Source organism: Argiope bruennichi, chromosome 2 (assembly GCF_947563725.1).
Source record: "Argiope bruennichi chromosome 2, qqArgBrue1.1, whole genome shotgun sequence".
In the NCBI taxonomy this organism is placed as follows: Eukaryota; Metazoa; Arthropoda; class Arachnida; order Araneae; family Araneidae; genus Argiope; species Argiope bruennichi.
This window is the reverse complement of record NC_079152.1, coordinates 67,230,973-67,249,609: the sequence shown is the minus strand read 5'-3', so window position 1 is coordinate 67,249,609 and position 18,637 is coordinate 67,230,973. Positions and strand designations below refer to the sequence as shown.

Genomic DNA, 18,637 nt, shown 5'->3' with positions numbered 1-18,637 from the left:
AAATTGTTCTTGATTTTCTGAGAAGCTCCGTGTGATTCTAGCTTCTGTGTTAGAGACCACCCGATAAAGATCAGTGGATTTCTGGAGTGAACCTGCAGTAGCGATAACAGTCTTAGCGGGTTTTTTTTTTATTTGGTGATTTGTTCACCAGTATAATCGAGGAACTATTCGGTGATTGAACTGTTATTTGATTTTTGTGGATAATATTAACTGAAATGAGAACAAGTGTTGTTTTTTTTGTAAATATATAAGGCTGTAAATAAAAGAGTGAATTTGTTAAGCTACTCTCTTATTTGATCGGTGTTGATCAAAATATTACAGTGTAGGTTGCCCTATGTAATGGATTTTGTCAATTATTATTTTGGTGAGAAAATGAAAAAATAAAACCACACAAAACGGATTTTTCCCCCTCTTGCTGCATTCATTGGAGAATGAGAATGGATAAAATGCTAATTCTTACGTTAAGTAATGTATTAACTTAAAGTTTGAATTTTTTAAGACTGAGATCCTCTGGAAAAGCGTTCTTGATTCACAGAAATTTCTTCATTACTAGCGTTCATTTTGGATTTGAGAGTAAAACGGAGTGACGACATTTGCTTGCTTTCTTATATTTTCCTTACATTTATTTCACAGATGCTTAAAATGCAATTACACGTAGGTCAATGAAATAGTTAGTTGCACTCCTTCGTAGAAGTGTTTAGAGAAAGGTTATTTTAATGATTGTGACAACACTTCAGATATATATCTGTGTTTGTACGTAGCAGCTGTTCCGCGTAGTTTTTAGATTATCTGATAATCAATCTTAAACATGTCTCGGCAGCTGCCAGTAGATTACAAATTGGAAAAGTGTGTAGAGATTCGTTTTTTGTGGGCCAAAAAGGGAAAAGGCACTGCAAATTATCGGCAGTTCCATGAAATGTATGGTGAAAATTCAATGACGCAATTACATCCGTTACTTGCTATCGCGAAGTGATGCAATATATTTGAGAAAAAACGTACAGATATGGACAAAGCTGAACTCAAGGGAAGATCATCTGTAAAAAATTCTCATATAGGTACTCGTGTAAATGACTTCGGACGTGATTTCTTTCTAGAAGGCATTGGAAAAGTTATGCCAACAAATTATTTGACAAATGTTTAAATAACGGATGTAATTGCGTCGAAAGTAAACTTTGCATGGAACTTTGGGATATAAATAAAGTTATTGTAAAATTTCAATTCCTTTTATTTTCATCTGTTTTCTTAAATAGTACTAGTAACATTTTGATTGACGCTCGTAATACCTACTGGAGAAAAGTTTCAAGAATATTAACCTTCTTTCTCTTTTCGTTTTTTTTTTTTCTTTTCTTTCTCATTATTACAGTTGATTAATAATAGTGAGTTGCTAAATTTATATGTTGAAAATATTCTGGTCTTAATATTTTGGTAATTATAGATCTCGTAATTTCTATCCATAATCAATTGAATAAGACGTAATCTTAGTAGCGATGTATTCTCCAAAATTTCACACAACATTGCCGTCTTGGTGATTGTACACCAACATACACATATGTATATTAAAATAAGTTTTTTGCATGCAATATTTATTTAGATTGTTTTGACTATGTGCGCAATATTCAGTAAAACATAACGATATATATATGTAATGATATTTTAAACTTTAATTTCAACTTAATTAATTTCCAAGATTTTATCTGAATTTAGCCCATAGTAACTTCATTCTAAAATATTCTCTTATTTCGTGATCCAATTCCACTTTCTCTACTTAATTAATTCAAGAGAAGCTTCATAAAATTGCTGAATCAGCTAAACCCCGATACTTTCACATGCTCGGCATGAAGGGGTAAAAAATGTCCAGTAAGCACATTCTTTCTTAAAAGATCCCTGTGTTTCCCTTACATATGATTGACATGCGTCAGAAATCCCTCTCAGAATCTTATTAATATATTAGCACAATGAAGAAATATTTTCCCTATCAAAATCTAAGGTTATATAAGACTAGGGATAATTTATTTCGCCCTTCTTCCCCACTTCGGCTTTTGTATTGCGCTGTGGCGGACGTCTTGTCCGCGTTTCTGCTTGTAAATAATTATGCTTTCCCGATGGATATTAAAAAGAATTTAAAAAGTCTCTTCAATGTCTGCAAACTGCATTCTGCTTCACATAAAATAAATGCTTATATATATATATATATATATATATATATATATATATATATATTAATAACGAATCTTTGATGAGAGTTATACTTTTGCAACAAAATATAGAATGTCAATGTTCATTTTTGCGCAGAGTTTTATTCTTTAAAGCTTTTATGCAAACTATTTCTAGAATTCATTATATCGGTTTCAAGTGATCCGAGAAAACGCTTCATTTCACATCACATTTTTTCACTTAACAATCCCAGTAGTTGTAGGAGGAAAACTTTTGAACAGGCATATTAGATCATAAATGTAGTGATTATAAAATATAACTTTAACTGTCCTTCTTCCTTTTTCAACCTCCCTTCCCCATCAATGGCGTATGACCAAATTGCTAAGATACAATTTTTGAGAACTTTCCAAAACAAGGGAAGAGTAGCAGAATATCGAGAACTTTTGAAATTTCGTTTATAATGACGTAAATAAGATTTCTCTGAAAAATAATAATTTTGGTATAATTTTTTTTTCAGAAGAAAACTGCTTAAACTGTTGTATTAAATACTCTTCTCTTAAAAACCTATATCCATTTTCTCTTTGCCCTCCAAGGGGCTCTTGAGCAAATATGTCACGAATGTTGTGGGAAAGAAAATGTTCAATCAAGCTGCAGGCATTTTCTCTACTTTTCAGAAATTAGAAAATAGAAATTTTTCTGAATCTTTTCCCTCGGACTGCATCCTATTGTGAATGTGCAGGGGCAATTCTTTTTATATTTGTAATTTTTAGAATTAAAGGCGGATTTAAGGAATTCATGGATTTCTTGAGACATCACTTCGCGATCGATTTTTAGCTGCAGAAATATTCCACAAGGCACCTATGAGCAGATTTTTTTCTCTTCCCCGCAAAGCATTTTTAGAAATTAACTGGCCCTCATTATTAAATAGGCAAATAAGTATTGCCTCTCCTCTTTGTTTTCTTTTCGCGTAGCTTTGAGAGACGATGACACATCACTTTTTCTTTTTGCTGTATTTTCAAAATAATTAAAATTTGTTTATTTAATTTACAAAGATTTTGCACTGCTTTACATTTGAACCTAAACTTAAATCAATTATTTTTTAAATTTGGAGAATTATTTCAACAATTTTCGTATTAATTATGTTTTTCTTTTCGTGCTTTATATTATATTACTTTATAAATGAGAAACTATCCAATTTTATTCTAGATTTCCTGTCTTCGAATTCTTTAAAAGTGTCGTGTTATCATTCTTTCTTTCTTTTTTTTTAATGTTTTCTTACAAACTTAAATTACTTTTTCCTTTGTATATGAGATAACTGTATCAAACTCTTGAACGAGATTTTCAATTAAATATTATTATATTTTAGTTTATAAAAATATGCTATTTAAAGTATATGCTATATTATATATACAGATTAAATAAACAAACAAAAAAAATCTGGTTTCTGAAATTCATGAAGGGTAAACTGGACCCTGAAAACTGCGTATCCAAAGAGCTCTGGGTGGATAGTAATTCAGTCTTGTTTGAAAGCTTTGACCCACAGGTTAAACTTACGTCACAAGTTAAGGTATTAATATAGATAAATAGTATGAAAAAAGGGTACAGCAATAAAAAGGGTTCTTAAATTTTATATCAGGAATGTACCTAATGGAAACAAAATAAAAAAGCATCATGAATGGTCTCCCTCTAACACTCTCGCATATTCTTTAATAAACTTGTCATGCAAGAAAACGCCTTGCATGGCATTGGCGTGCAATAGTTACGAAATATTAACCTTTGGCATGAATTTAGCAATTTTGCTGAATTTATCGAGTCATTGTGTCTAAATTTATTGTCTCATGGCGAGTTTTCTGGCGAACAATTCCTGGCATGCGGTTAATAGTAACTGAAAAACGAATTTCTGATTTAGACATGTCTTTCACAAGCGATTTGAAACAAGGATCTGACACAAAACTGCACTTGTAGTCATAAATCCCATACCTAAATTGATATATTTAAGTCATTGCATTTTTGAATTATTGTGTTTACATTTTTCTGAAAATACAGTTACAAAAAAATATACTACACTTTCTCTTTATATATAATATGTACATGAGAAAGCAATAATTACATTAATTACATACACCTACGTAATTTTCATATTTATCAGATGAAATAGAAAATGTATTTATATATGTTTGTTTTTAGTGCTAGGAGCAATTTTTAACAGAAGGTTTGCGGTTTGATTTTCTATATCTTCATCAGATAATTTTTTTTATCACCACAATAACAACATATGACGATGTTTATTTTAGAAGCTTATGTCAATCAATTTGAAATACAAGACGAACTGAATATTATATTTTCTATTAAATGAAAGTGAGGTGGACTGATGGATGTAACATTTTTTCAGATATATTAAATTTCATAATATCATATTTTATATATATTTCGAGATTAGAAAAAATTCTGCTGAATCTTTTGAATCTGCTGATATTTTATGCGAAAATCAAAAAGGTTCAGTTGTATTAATATACCAAAAAAATTAAAACATTCTATTTGATATTTCTTTTTTTGAATGTTAAATATATATCCATCATACTAAAATGTATATTCCATTATATGTTAAACAGTAAAACCACCGTCACTTAAAGGCCTTATGTACAAATTTATATTTTTCATTTTTATCTAAAATCTGATAAAGTCCGGTAATGTTTCTGATATGAATGTAATAAAGTTGTAAATCAAAATAAAATTTAATTGTTCTCTTAATATAATTGTGTTGAAAGAATATCCTTTTACGAAATCTTTTGCAACAGAAAAAAAAATTAAAATAAAAAATATAACGAAAACAAATGATACTTATTAAAATGTCAGTTCGAATATACTTCGAGAAATATGAAAGGAAAATAAATTCCGACTTTCCTATTTAAAATAAAGATTGTTAGAATTCCTTGTCTTTATTTGTTAATATGTTATCTTCAAACTGAAGATAAATGTCACGGATGCGAAGCATATCAAATTTCTGTTTGCTACAAAAACAAAATAATTTTTAATACGCTTGATGCATTATTTACATATTATCGTTCGTATTTGCATTGCTTATCCTAAAGTTTCACGATGAAAAATAAACAATCTTTTGGTAACATATTATTTGGCAGAGAAGAAGGAAAAAATAATTGACATAATATTAAGAATATACGGTACCTTGAGCGATAATAATCCTTTTAGTATTTTGTCTGGTTAAATGATACCATTAACCTTTTAATACGAACGGTGACAAAACATATTTACATAACAGAAAAGACTTTGGCAAAAACAAAAAAAAAGATTTGCATTTTCTGTTTGTCTTACCAATTTAGTACTCAGAGTATTTTGTTGATTTAATATGGATATCAGAATAAAAATTTCGGCCTTAAGATTATTCATGCATTACTAGCTTTTTCAGACATTGGAGACTTTGTTTCATTTCCTTTCGAATCGTATTTTTGAATGCTTTAATCTGCTCATGCAAATCTTCAAGGTTTCAAAAATAGAGAGATAAAGGTATAAGCATTTAATTTCTTGGTATCATTCTTTATAATGTTTAGACGATAGAGTAGTCAAAATCTTTTGCGGAAATAAACAGGAAGGCAGATATTTCCTCTTGTATTATGTATTTAAATGCTGTTTATCAGCTTTTGAAAACAGATTAAAACAAGCCTACGAAAGATATTGCTTTCCTCAGAACAGTTAAGGCCGCGTAAGCATTAAATAAACATTACATGCGAAATGCTTTGTCTGCGAGTGTAATACTCTGACGCAGCGCAATTATCTTCAGTGAATGCATTTAATGTTTTAACGACTGGTGTGATAACGATCCGACGTAACTATCGGAAAATGTATTAATAGAATGTAAATATTAGGTGTATAATTTTTAATGAATGCTCTGCTACAATTTCGTGCTTTGCATTTCAAAATTTGCGTAGTATTTGTAGATAGAAACCTCAACATATTGCGAAATATTAAAAAGTTAGTGAATCAATATTTTTGGATATTTTTAATTTTAATAAGTTGTTTCTTTGCATATATAACGAGAATAATACTAATGATGAATTATATTTTAACTCTGATTATTTATTTTTCTTCTGATAAGTTGATTGTAGTTGACTTAATTCCGTATTTCTCTTCTCTTATCTTTTATATCTTTCTGATGTTTATGTATATGTATGTAACACTTTTCGAATCCTGTCGGCTGTTTAATATGTAAGCAATTTTTATGTGAAGCATGATTATTTACAAGAAAGCGCGGACATTGCACTTCCGCCACAAAGCGTTGCAAAAGCAGAAGTGGGGAAGAAGGGCGAAATAAATTATCCCTAGTCTTATATAACCTTAGATTTTGATAGGGAAAATATTTCTTCATAGTGCTAATATATTAATAAGATTCTGATAGGGATTTCTGACGCATGCCAATCACATGTAAGGGAAACACAGGGATCTTTTAAGAAAGAATGTGCTTACTGGACATTTTTTTACCCCTTCACGTCGAGCGTGTGAAAGTATTGCCGTTTAGCCGATTCAGCAATTTTATAAAGCTTCTCTTGAATTAATTAAGTAGAGAAAGTGGAATTGGATCACGAAATAAGAGAATATTTTAGAATGAAGTTACTATAGGCTAAATTAAGATAAAATCTTGGAAATTAATTAAGTTGAAATTAAAGTTTAAAATATCATTACATGCATATATATATATATATTCTTTTTCTGAAATGATGTCTTTAAATTATAATCTCAGTAATTCTCTTTATACCACGATATTAACTGGAATCTAGTTATTTCTAATGTTGTATCTCTGTTTTCTTGTCTAATGAAATCATTTCATCTCAGTATCGACATTTACACTGTACAAGATCTAAATTTTGTACGAACCCACTTATAATCAACACTTGAATGATGTTATACATTTTTTTTCTGTTGATAAAAATCCAAAGAACTAAGTTCCGGAGATTTGACAACCTGTTATATATTATTATAATAAATATGAACTTTACTTACTGTTACATTTATTTCAGTAACCAAACAATTCAGATATGTAAATGTCTTATTCAAAAGCTATTCCAAATATTACCAATATGTCAATGACTATTACATAGACATTTGTGATGCTATTAAAGCGTGCTATAAGGTATTAAAATGGATTGGTGAATTTCAAAACCAATTGTATAAAAAAAAATCGAAGTAAAAAGTCATGCATTACAATATTATTCATTCAAATTTATTTAAAAGCATTTCTTCTTTGTTGTTATTTAAAAATATAACATCTCCATTTATCTTGCATATATTGGATTTATTGCCGTGAACTATTTATTCTCTTTCACTCAAACGATAAAATATTGCAAAGATAAAAGAATTAGGCATAATTTTGTTTCATTTAGGTTTATGTTTTAAAATTATTAAATTTATCCAAAAATAAATAATTTTTCGTTTATATTTATGTTTTTGTTTATATGCATTATCTCCGATAGAATTTTTTTTTTTAAAAATCGTCAGACGATTTGAAATATGCTATCAGTCATGGTAATAGAAAGTATAGTACTTTAAAATGAAATAACTTGTTCTTTTTAATAATACCATAAAATAGCTTTCAATTAATCCTAATTTAGACAGGAATATAGATGAAAGATTATTTGAAATTTCATCACAGCATTCAGAAAAAAATAATTTTCCGAAAGTTTATAGATAATATTTATTAAAATTTTCTAGTTTTATCCAATAGTGAAACTGCTGAATTATTGAACTTTCCTAACGGTTTTGCATATTGTTATTAAATGTTTCATCTATTTCTTTAAAAATATTTGTTGTATAAAAGTTTTATTCTTTACTATTTCTCTATTTCAAGTGCTTTTATTATATGTATGTATTTTAATAGCTTCGGGAATATATTCTCGTGTAAAGACCAAATTTAAATAATATTCATTTTCAGCCGTTTCCATAAAATGGAAAAATGAAATACATTCAAGCGCTAACTGAAACTATAAGCAAAGTATGAAACCCTTTTATCATTGTTGAAACCCAACTAACACGCTGCGAAACTGCTGTTAACTTGCTCAAAATTCTCATTCTTTTCGCTCTAGATAAAAGCGCTAACTCTTTCCTACAACAGAAAATGTGTGGTATTTAGTCTCAACCCAAAGATATTTCATTACAGAGGCGGAAACTCGAGAAAAGCAACAGATTTCTAAAGCGAGAAGAGCAGGAACAACTAACTTTCTTATTTTTATCGTGAAATATTTCTAGTTCCATTTTCATTATCTCGCGAAATTTAGGAATAAGGAGATGAATATTGCCCCTAGTTAGAACAAGTCTTCTATTCTATTGTTCATCTCCTATATGAATTATTCATTATATTAAAACTTCTTTCACGACGAATATCTACTCAGCTTTATTAGATTTCCGCGGTTGCTTCAACTAGCTGAGTATGTGTGAACGTTCTTATGATTCAACTAACGAATAAGTAATGAAGACAGGGTTATTAAATTATGCAAAATGATTTTCCTTTTCTGCTTGCTCTTTTCTTAGTAATAACACAGGGAGGGATTTTTTTTTTCTTCCTTTCCCCTGATTTTCCCTAACTTTGTGAATTTTTCTTTTTATCTTCCAGGTTTGCCCCCGAAGACGAGGGAAGCAGTGCCTGAAAGTAAGACAAATATTAATATTCATAGATTTCGAGTTCTTTTCTTTTTTTTTAATACTGTTATTGCTTCAGCTTTTTTTTTTTTCGAGTTTGAACACGGATAAGAGTATTGAATAAGCCTTATTCTTTTTATTTCTTCTATTTTTTTTTTTACAAAATACTTGCGCGTTTATGATGTTTAATAAAGAAATTAATTGTCGTTCGGAAGTACTTGAAAGTGCAATGGTGGAAAAGACTACCGTATATGTATCTCAGAAATAGATAGAAAAAATGTCTCTATCTTAAAGGAACGTTTTTAATTACAGTTGAATCAATGATTTTTTGAAGTGGAGATGGAAAAAAAATTTTTTTTTTTTGCTTGGATTTCTCGTTTTTCTGGAGATTGCTTTATTCGTTAATTTATTTTTTTCTATTCAACTTCATGGCTAAATAACAATTTTTGATGAAATCTTAGAGTTGCAGGATTTAATTAGATAATTTTGTGAATATCATTTTACGAAGAAGTGTTTATTTTTCTCAGAGGAGTTTTTTTCATCATTATTTTTATGAAATCAAATTTCTAAATTTGCATAATTTTTCCAATTTTAAGTGTTTCTTGATTGAAAAACGGTTTTTTTTAAAAATAGTATCTCACAGTAGCATCTAAAAAATTAAGCATAACAATTTTCAGAGTTCGTACAGTTTTCATTTCTCGCACATTAATATAATCATGTGAATGACGTAATTTTCACTTACAAATTTAAGTTAATTAAAAGAAAACCATAGAGAGGATGAATTTCTGAAATGATTTCATTTCAACAAAGAAGTCATTGTCTTACAATAATCTGAATGCCATTCAAAGTTAAATACTCAAGGAAAACGCATTTCCGAATTATCATTTTACTTGTGGTTTACTTAGTTTTCTTCAAACGAGTAACTATACAATGGAATTGAATAGCCTCAGCAAATTTATTTGGTTATTTATTTATTTACTTTACTATCTTTAGCTAAATATACTTTTTTTCTCAGCTGTGTTTAAGTATTACTTTTGATTTTTTTAAATTAGAATTTTTCTTCATTTCATCATTTAAAGGAATACACATTATTGTTGTTTTTTTATTTTATTATTCTGTTACTTTATTTTCAGTTATAAAGCTGTAAGTTTCATATTTTTCTATGCTATTAGCGTTTGTGTTGTTTCTTATTTTATAATTCGCAAAACTTAGATTTTTGTTTTTGTTTTGTACCAATATGTTATCCAAATTTTTTCTAATCATCTGTATTTCCTAAAAAGTAATATTGAATATATGCATTTTATGTCCTTTTACAGTGTGTATTATGAGTTTTCCTTTTAATAAAATGGTCAATTTATATCTCATGTCAGTACATTTTAAACTTAATATACAGATAGATTTTCCTTAGAAGGATTTGATTACAATTTGGCAGCAATCTAGAATTTGATCATATGATTACATGCCAAAATCCATCCATATATTTTGTTTCATGTTTGGAACTGAAACGAAAATATACAAAGAGACATTTTTCCAAAAAATGTTTTTTCCCCTGATTCGAACCCCCGAGGGCACCTCGAAATGAGGATTAGGTGCTTCCGGTATGGTGGTTGGATCTCGCCACCCTGGAGGGTACTCAAAAAGGTGGGGGATCTGGCTCCTCTCATCTATGACTAGACGTACTTCCTTCGGTAAGGATTGTACCATGGCCGGTTATGGCCCTTAGGACTCAACCACAGTTCCCGCCATTGTTGCTGTTGCACTGTCCGGTCATTCAGTTTTATTTATCTGTGTACCTTCGGAGATCAGTGATATGATAGGGGATCTCATCACCCTATTAGGAATGATTTAAAACACGAATATTCATTACAATTCTAAGATGGAAATTTAAAAAAAGAAAATGCAAACGAATTTTCTTACTTTCTTAAACTTCCTTTTGTGCTTCTGAACTCGCGCATATTATACTGCCCGTTCCTCTTGTTACAATATTATATTGAAGTTCAACAGTAATAATCTTCTGGCACGGAGACCAGTTGGGAATGATTGGTACAATTGCCCAAATACCCTCATTCTCACCCTTCACATTTATTTATAACAAAAGCTATTTACATTAATTTCTAATCTCTGTCTGTAATTTCGAAACTCCCCTTTAAAGGAAATTAATTTGTGTTATTTATTTTATTTTACTTAATTTGTTATACATATATTAGAGACGTAAACTATCTAAATGGATTTTTTTATCATTCGAATCCCTCTAGTACGCAGCTTGCAAAATTATGAGTTATGACTATCCCAAGTGATTTCATGTACATTTTTGTGACTTCTCGAAAGCGAAGATTAAGAGTGTTTTTGTTAATTATTTTCCATCTAATATTTCACAAAATTTCTTTCCTAAAGTTATGAATTAATAGTTCTTCATTCATTTCCAACCTCTTTATGATTGCATTTACGATCACTGGATATACCGTACCCTCCTGCCGCTCATTTAAAGTCAAGTCGCTCTGGAGCAAAATTTATTGGAATTTCTTCAGCCTTATTGGGAATTAAACTGAAGTGAGATGGGCGTCGACGGAATAAAAAAGGAAGGAGGGGAGACTTTGGTTTTGTTCTGTGTGTGATGGCCGGATCCTAAACTTTTGATATTTAGCATTTTTAAATTACTTTGGTTTTGAAAACTCCGGAGGATTTTAAACTGTTAAACGTGTTTTTCATTTATGTTTAATGTTAATTGTTCCCTATGTCTATGAATAAATGTCTTGCGTGCTTTTAAAACTATGTTTTCCTTCTCAAGACATTACAATACGAACGGGAAATGAGTTAAAGATGAAGTTCAAGTAAATACATTACAAGAAAATTTTACCGAATATTTGTTTGAAATATTTTATGTGTAGACTAATTTATAAAAATACAAAATACAACAGAAGTTACAAAGTTAAAAGGAAATTTTTAAATCCGCGCAGGAATTTAGTAGCTAAAAGAAGAAACTGATGCTTTTGAATTTCACTCTTCATATCTTGTGATAGATGATAAGTTCCAAATTTCTGCTATGAAAAAGTTTAAATTAATACTTATGATACTGTTAGAATTTAGAAAAACATGAGGAAGAATTTTGAAAGAAATATTTGAAAGACATTTTTCTTATTGCACCTATTTAAATGGGGTGCATGGTATTAAAACAAGTGGATGTACAATTAGAATTATAAAAGAATAAGAATTTTCTTTTAATTTTTAAATTCATTATATTTTTAAAACTAAATAAGTGTTTAATGCCTAAAAATTCTGCTTCTAAGTTGAAAAAAAAAAGTTGAAATTTTAGACAATGGCTACTATCGAACGGATTTTTTTTCCTTACTTTTTTAAGAATTCCGAACAAATCCTCCCAAAATGTAGAAAAAAGAAAGAAAAAAAAAAAGGGAGTGGAAAAGCCCTGCTGATGCTAACGGACTAGAAAACCAACAGGCAATCTTTTAAATCGGATTTTCTGACGGAAATACCGGAGAGGCAGGTGTTAAAGCTGACAGTCACAAGTCTACCTTCTCCAGATGTTTAAGAAGCCGACGTTCGATTTCGAGAAGTCTCACTTACAAGCCACTCTCCGTGGTTGATCCTTACCACTTTCGGAGGATATCCCTCCTATCGACAGCAGTTTTATTGGAAATACTTATCTTGTCTCGAAAGAGAGGGAACTATAAATAAAAATGATTTCCGTGCCATGAAATTCGATTTCATCCGTTGTCATAGCCTTTGTCAGGGTGGACTTTCTCAGCTCACGCTAAGCCTTCCATTTTCTTTCATTTTTTTTCTTTGATACATCCCTCTAAGTGCTTTCTTATTTCTCATGAAATGAAATGATAATTTTATCTATAACTTGCAGTACCCGCACAACGTTGCCCATAGCATAACATCCAAGAAGAAAAATTAGCTTTAAACTTAAGTCTGATTCATTATGTCTCTGTAATTCAATTGCAGTGCGATTTAAGAGAGACGGTTACTTCGCTCAATAGAAGACTTTCCTTCCCTAAGTGTGGACATTTCTTTCTCTGATATTCGCTAACCGAACGCTTCTTCTCTCTACATTTTCATTATCTCGCAAAAAAAGAAGCGTTTTGGCATTTAATGTGTTCCGGCCAAGGTTGGATTTCCTTTTTTTTTGGGGGGGGAGGACATAATGAGTTTTGAATTGCTGTTTAAAATCAGACATAAACAAAGAAATGTATCATATATTCATACCACAGCTCTTGCTATTGGCGCATGCGCTGTTTGTGGTTTTTGCACATGATAAGTGCAAAGTAGTGCTGTTTTACGCATGAGTGAATCGAATCGAGCGAGAAAATAATTAAAATCGCAATTATAAAACTCCTTTTTTTATTTTGATATGACTTAAATATACTAAAACCTTCTCCAATAAATGTCCTACAAAATGGTACAAATATCTTCAATATCAGTTAAGTATTTCTCGAATTCTTCTCTTTCAAACATACAGACGCTTTCAGGAGATTTCATTTTATATTATGTTTAGATGTCTATGCCCATGTAAATTATTAACTATATTCGCAATATTGAATTATATAAAATCGCACAATATTATGTAACAGGCTGCGTTACTTGGGAGTTTGTTAATTTATATAAAATTAAACTTAATAGTTGTTTAAAGCATTCTGTGAGTGACATCGATGAATCTATATCAGTAAAACACTGTTTATATTTTTCTCATTTATTTATCTTTTAATCATAAAACTGATTTATTTTAATCATTATAATGATAAAATATTTCATTTATATAAAACTAAGCTTCGAAAGTATGGATCATTTACAAAGAACAAGTGAATTGCGATAATAACATCATGCCTTTGAGATTATTCACAAATGATAATTCATAAATTGCCTGGAAATGTTAATGAAGAAAAATTGTAAGAAATTCCACCTTCCCGTTAAGACGGAATAGACTCATTGAAAAATTTTGAGATTGTTTTTCAAAACGCTTATGAAAAAATGTTCAGTAAATTAATTTTATTCATAGTGCTTTATTTAATTCTTCTATAACCAACCTTTCAGATAAAGATTAAAGATAATACTAATCTGTTTGTGCATAATAGTATAAAATATGAAATGTATAATTTGCAATCAAGGTATGCAAATAAGATGAGATTTTCCTCACTTTTATGATGTATGCTTATTTTTAAAACTTAATTATTGTTTTAATATTATGTATGATTTTACATTTCTATATAAAAAACAAATTTACATCAGTGATATTATATTTGTAATGATCAAGATCATTTATTAAAATTTTGATTACACTTCAATTCCAAAAAGATGCATCATTACTGAATTGCTGAGAATACAGGCGAACTGTTACAATCAAACCATTCCTTATGAAGTTTTATATATACTCTCAATTACACTATTTTTAATATAGTTTAGAACATATGATTGTAATTTATGGCATTCCGTATTTTTCCCTAATTTATTTCCCATCAGCACATTTGAAGGGATGATTATGTGCTGCAATAAAGGACAGAATTCCAGGTATTTTATTTTCCCAAATGAGGGATACATCTTCGCTCTGACATATTTCAGAAATTCGTTAACTTTTTGAGATAAATTGAATTTTCTTATGCATTTATTTTTCAAATTTGGTATCGGAAACAAATTTTCTGACACAAAATGAAATAACAATAACATTTCGGTGACAAGCTGAAAATAATATCGGAATTCCTCAGACGACTTATGGTTTGTAAAATTTCAATCAATAATGACCTTTTTCTTAAAAAAATTTCTAATTCTGACATCTAACAATATAATATATAATTTGAACTTGTTTTTTTTAAATAAGAAAAATGACAGTGCTTACGTGGAAATACACACTATGGATTTAATTCTAAATCTTAGACATTAAATCGAATATCCATTAAATTCTATTGTGCTATTAAAAAGAACAAACATTTTCAATTTTTTTCTGTTCAGTTCAACTGATTTACGGAAAAGATTGTCTTTTTCTTATTTTAGTGAGCACATTGTAAATATAATCTTACATATTCATTGACTTTTTCAGCGATAGAGTTGCACTGTCCAAATTAATTATTTCATGAATATTATCTGTGACAGTCCTTTACAATTAAATTTTAGCCGAGTGCGAAAAAATGTACTGTGCCTATGGAGCTCTGTGTCTAATAGACAAAAGAACCCAACAAGCCCACTGTAGATGCCAGGAGACTTGCTCGGATGTTTTTGCGCCAGTTTGCGGAAGTGATGGAGTCACTTATTCCAGCGATTGTCAGCTAAGAATGGCGTCTTGCACTAAACAGAAGAGAATCTTCACCAAACATCAAGGACCTTGTGGTAAGAGAGATATTTAATTCTCCTTGTTCTTTAGTTATAGTAAATAGTATCAAATATATCACTTCTAATTTTTAATTTTCTTTGCGCATATATTATTTCTTGTAGAACTTTAATATCATTTTGAAAAATTCTGTAAATTAAGTTTAAATTAGGCTGATTTTCCATTTTTAATTTACATAAGAAATGTTTAGGAGTTAGCCACGTAATTTGGAATCCTGACCATATTCCAAGTGAAATACCACAATTTTTCTTCCATTCTAAAATTCTACATCACGTCACAAGAAGTTATTTGTCTTCGATTTTTTGACCTTGTAGCCAGTTCACATGATGAATTTTTTTGAGGAATCTGATTGCAAATTCACCATCTTGTGTCCTTGAACCTTACCATGAGGTCACTGTACCTTTAATCATTCTGAAAAGTGATATTATTTTTGGTATAATAATTTAAGGAACATTGAATTTATTAAAAAAATTTTTTACGCACGAAAGCATATTTAAAATTGAAATATTAATAAATGGAGATTAGTAATCATATTAGCCTTTCTTAAAAATGAAAACTGAAAATTATGTTTTTATTTGAAATTAAATCATATGTTTTAAACTTCTTAGCATAATTATTCTGTTTGCTTTAGAAATAGAAACTCTGCAAAAAAAAAAAAAAATGTTTCTTAAGCACAAAACATCTCTATTTTTATTACTAATTAAGGCGAGTGTGTGTGAGTGTGTACACTCACACACACTCGCCTTAATTAGTAATTCTACTGATTAGTAATTCGCCTTAATTAGTAATTAGTAATTAGTAATTCCTTAATTAGGCTTTCTACAGGATCCAAACCAATTGACCAATTAGGATTTATCTACTTTGGTACCAGATCGCTTTCATTTTAAAACTGTATCCCTCGGAGCAATTTTTAAAAGTTTCCTTTACAATTTTAATTAATAAGAAATGAAATAAAATTCCGAAGTTTTAGAGTAATAATCCAAGGAAATATTAGTTTACAAAACTGATTTGTAAGCCATTTTAAAATTTGAAAAAACGTATTTTAAATAATGCCAATTTAGTTTTTTTTTTATATAATTGTTAAAAATAAATTTTACTATGGCGATGCAATTCATCACTTCTTAAGGTTCATGTACAATGTAAACTAAGCAGGTGCACGTTATTAAAATAACACGAATTATTGTTTAGCACAATTGAAATTTTGCAGAAGACATGAGTTTGAAATGAGAAACAACCAATGTTCCAGACGAATCAGCTGGTTACGAAAGGTGGTTATTTTACATTAAAAATACTGTAATACCTATTTTTTACATTTTCTTAAAGCGGATTTGGAATAATATCTTTAAAATTTTATCTTTCTTTGTGTGTGTGTTGCTGTCTAGAGACAAAAAAATCTGCGAATGAAGATTTTCCTAGAAACAAATTACATTTAATCGTTAAACAATTAAAAGTTTTTATTTAAATTTTTATTTTTGATGAGATATTATATTTCTCCTGGTAGCTAGCTCAGTGCTTCAACAAGATTTGGGTTCTTTTTTTTGGGGGGGGGGAATGGAGAAATAAAATTCCGCTGACCCTTCCCTTCCACTCAGCTTAGCGACGAAACAAGTAAATCATCCAGAATAAAAATAAATGCGATAAAAGGTTTCTCGTTGTTCCATTAATTCATTATTACCGAAAATGGGCCATTAGTATTTAACTTAAGACCATTAAATACGGCTTCTTTTGAAACTAATCTTAATTCAACGCACTCGTGCTGTGAAAATTATTTTTCTTGCAAGAGAGATTTAATTAGGAGCAGGCCGAAGCCCAAGCAGTTTGAAGGAGATTTAAAGGCAAAAAAAAATTAAAAAAAAGGAGAGAAACAGCAATTAAATGTGATTTACAAAGCTTAATAAAATGGATTAGACTTGTTATTGTGTATTTCTTAAAGTAGGTTTCTTTGCTTTATTTTGTGTTTCGATGGTTTTAAGCTTTCTTTTCATTGTCACGACATGGAAAAAAATATTTCTACTTTAGATGGTCGAAAGCGTTCAGTAATTGTTAAAAATATTAAGAGATTTTATGGAGTTATTATAACTTGTGGGTAGTTGCAGTGTGAAAAATTATCGTAACTTCTAAGTTTTATTATTGTTATGTTTGTTGCTTTCATAAAAGGAAATAATTTATTATAATCTAAAACAGATCGATTCATCTGGCAAAATAAAAAGCAAAATATTTTATAAATGTGATATTTGTTTTCTGTGTGAGAGCTCAATCAATCAATAGCTTTTCTTTTCTTTTCTTTCTTTTTTTTTTATGAAATTCACCGTGTTTTTATTTCTCACGAAACAAGGTTACTATTTTGCAGATGTTTACTTTCTTTCATATAATTTCTTTTGTATTTATGAATAATTACTAAATCTTTAATAAAAAGTTTTGGTATACGTAGATTTTCTTCCAAAGCTTTGAGATCCGATTCCATCGAAGAGCCGTCGTGTGAGCGGGTCTGGCGCACGTTAAACCGTCCGGCCCAAACGTCCTCCCCTGGTGTGGTGTGGAGAGGCGGTGCCAGATCAGGTTTCGTCCTTGTCATCTGACCGAGTTTCAAAATTACTAGGTCCGTCCCAAAATAGCCCTAGTGTTGCTTTAAAACGGGACGTTAATATAACTAAACTAAAACTAAACTAAACTATCCAAAAATGTTATAATACATCTAAATTTATTTAACAACAAACCATTTAATGGTAAATAAACTTTATTTTGAACATCTCATGACGGTCTTACTAAAATAATTTTTAAACATTTCGATATATTATTTTTACAGTAGTTTTTGCCTTTTGATTTATGAGGGGTTTCAATAAGTAATAAACATAATTTTGCAGACAATAGTAACAAAATGCAGTACATGACTGCATGAAACGGAAATGAAAATATTACATCACTTTATTCCTTTTTGGCATAACTACCATTCATATTGAGGCTTTTGTCCCAGCATTGGATCAGTTTAAAACTCCATATTCCATAGAATGCCTTCGGTTTGTATGCGAGCTTCCTCAGAGTCAAACTTCTGACTGACGAGGAGCCTCTTCATGTGTCCAAACTGATAAAAATCTTTATACATCGATTCCTGGTGGATGAAAATGGAAACTTGCAAACATAATCCTTGCAGTTTTGCACAAGCTGGGTGAGAACTGCAAAGATCGTAATTTTAAGTTTTTCTAAGTTTTAACTTTAATGAATCCACTACGATCAAATATTTAGTAGAAACATTAATTCTAATTGTTCACAGTTTCATTTAATAAATATATGACAGTATAGAATGCAACCCAATTCTCCGTTTTATTTTCTCTTACATTAGCTTTAATTTTGCTGATTTAGTTTTTAATAACCGCTTTGGGTCATTTTCACAATTCGCCAGGCATATAAATTATTTAATTTCAGTTAAATCGTTTAGATATAACTTAATGTCCCTGATATCGTCAAACTGCCTGGATTTAAAGCTGCGTTATTTTA

The 18,637-nt window shown here is 29.7% G+C and overlaps 1 protein-coding gene across 1 annotated transcript in view; it reads left to right on the top strand.

The window, feature by feature from the left end:
• LOC129959235 (agrin-like) overlaps window positions 1-18,637 on the top strand; it is a 149,170-nt gene that overhangs the window by 48,050 nt on the left and 82,483 nt on the right. The window contains exons 2-3 of the mRNA XM_056072062.1: window positions 8,777-8,812; window positions 14,929-15,141. Of these exons, the coding sequence (XP_055928037.1) occupies window positions 8,777-8,812; window positions 14,929-15,141 (249 nt within the window). The remainder of the gene's footprint in view (window positions 1-8,776; window positions 8,813-14,928; window positions 15,142-18,637) is intronic.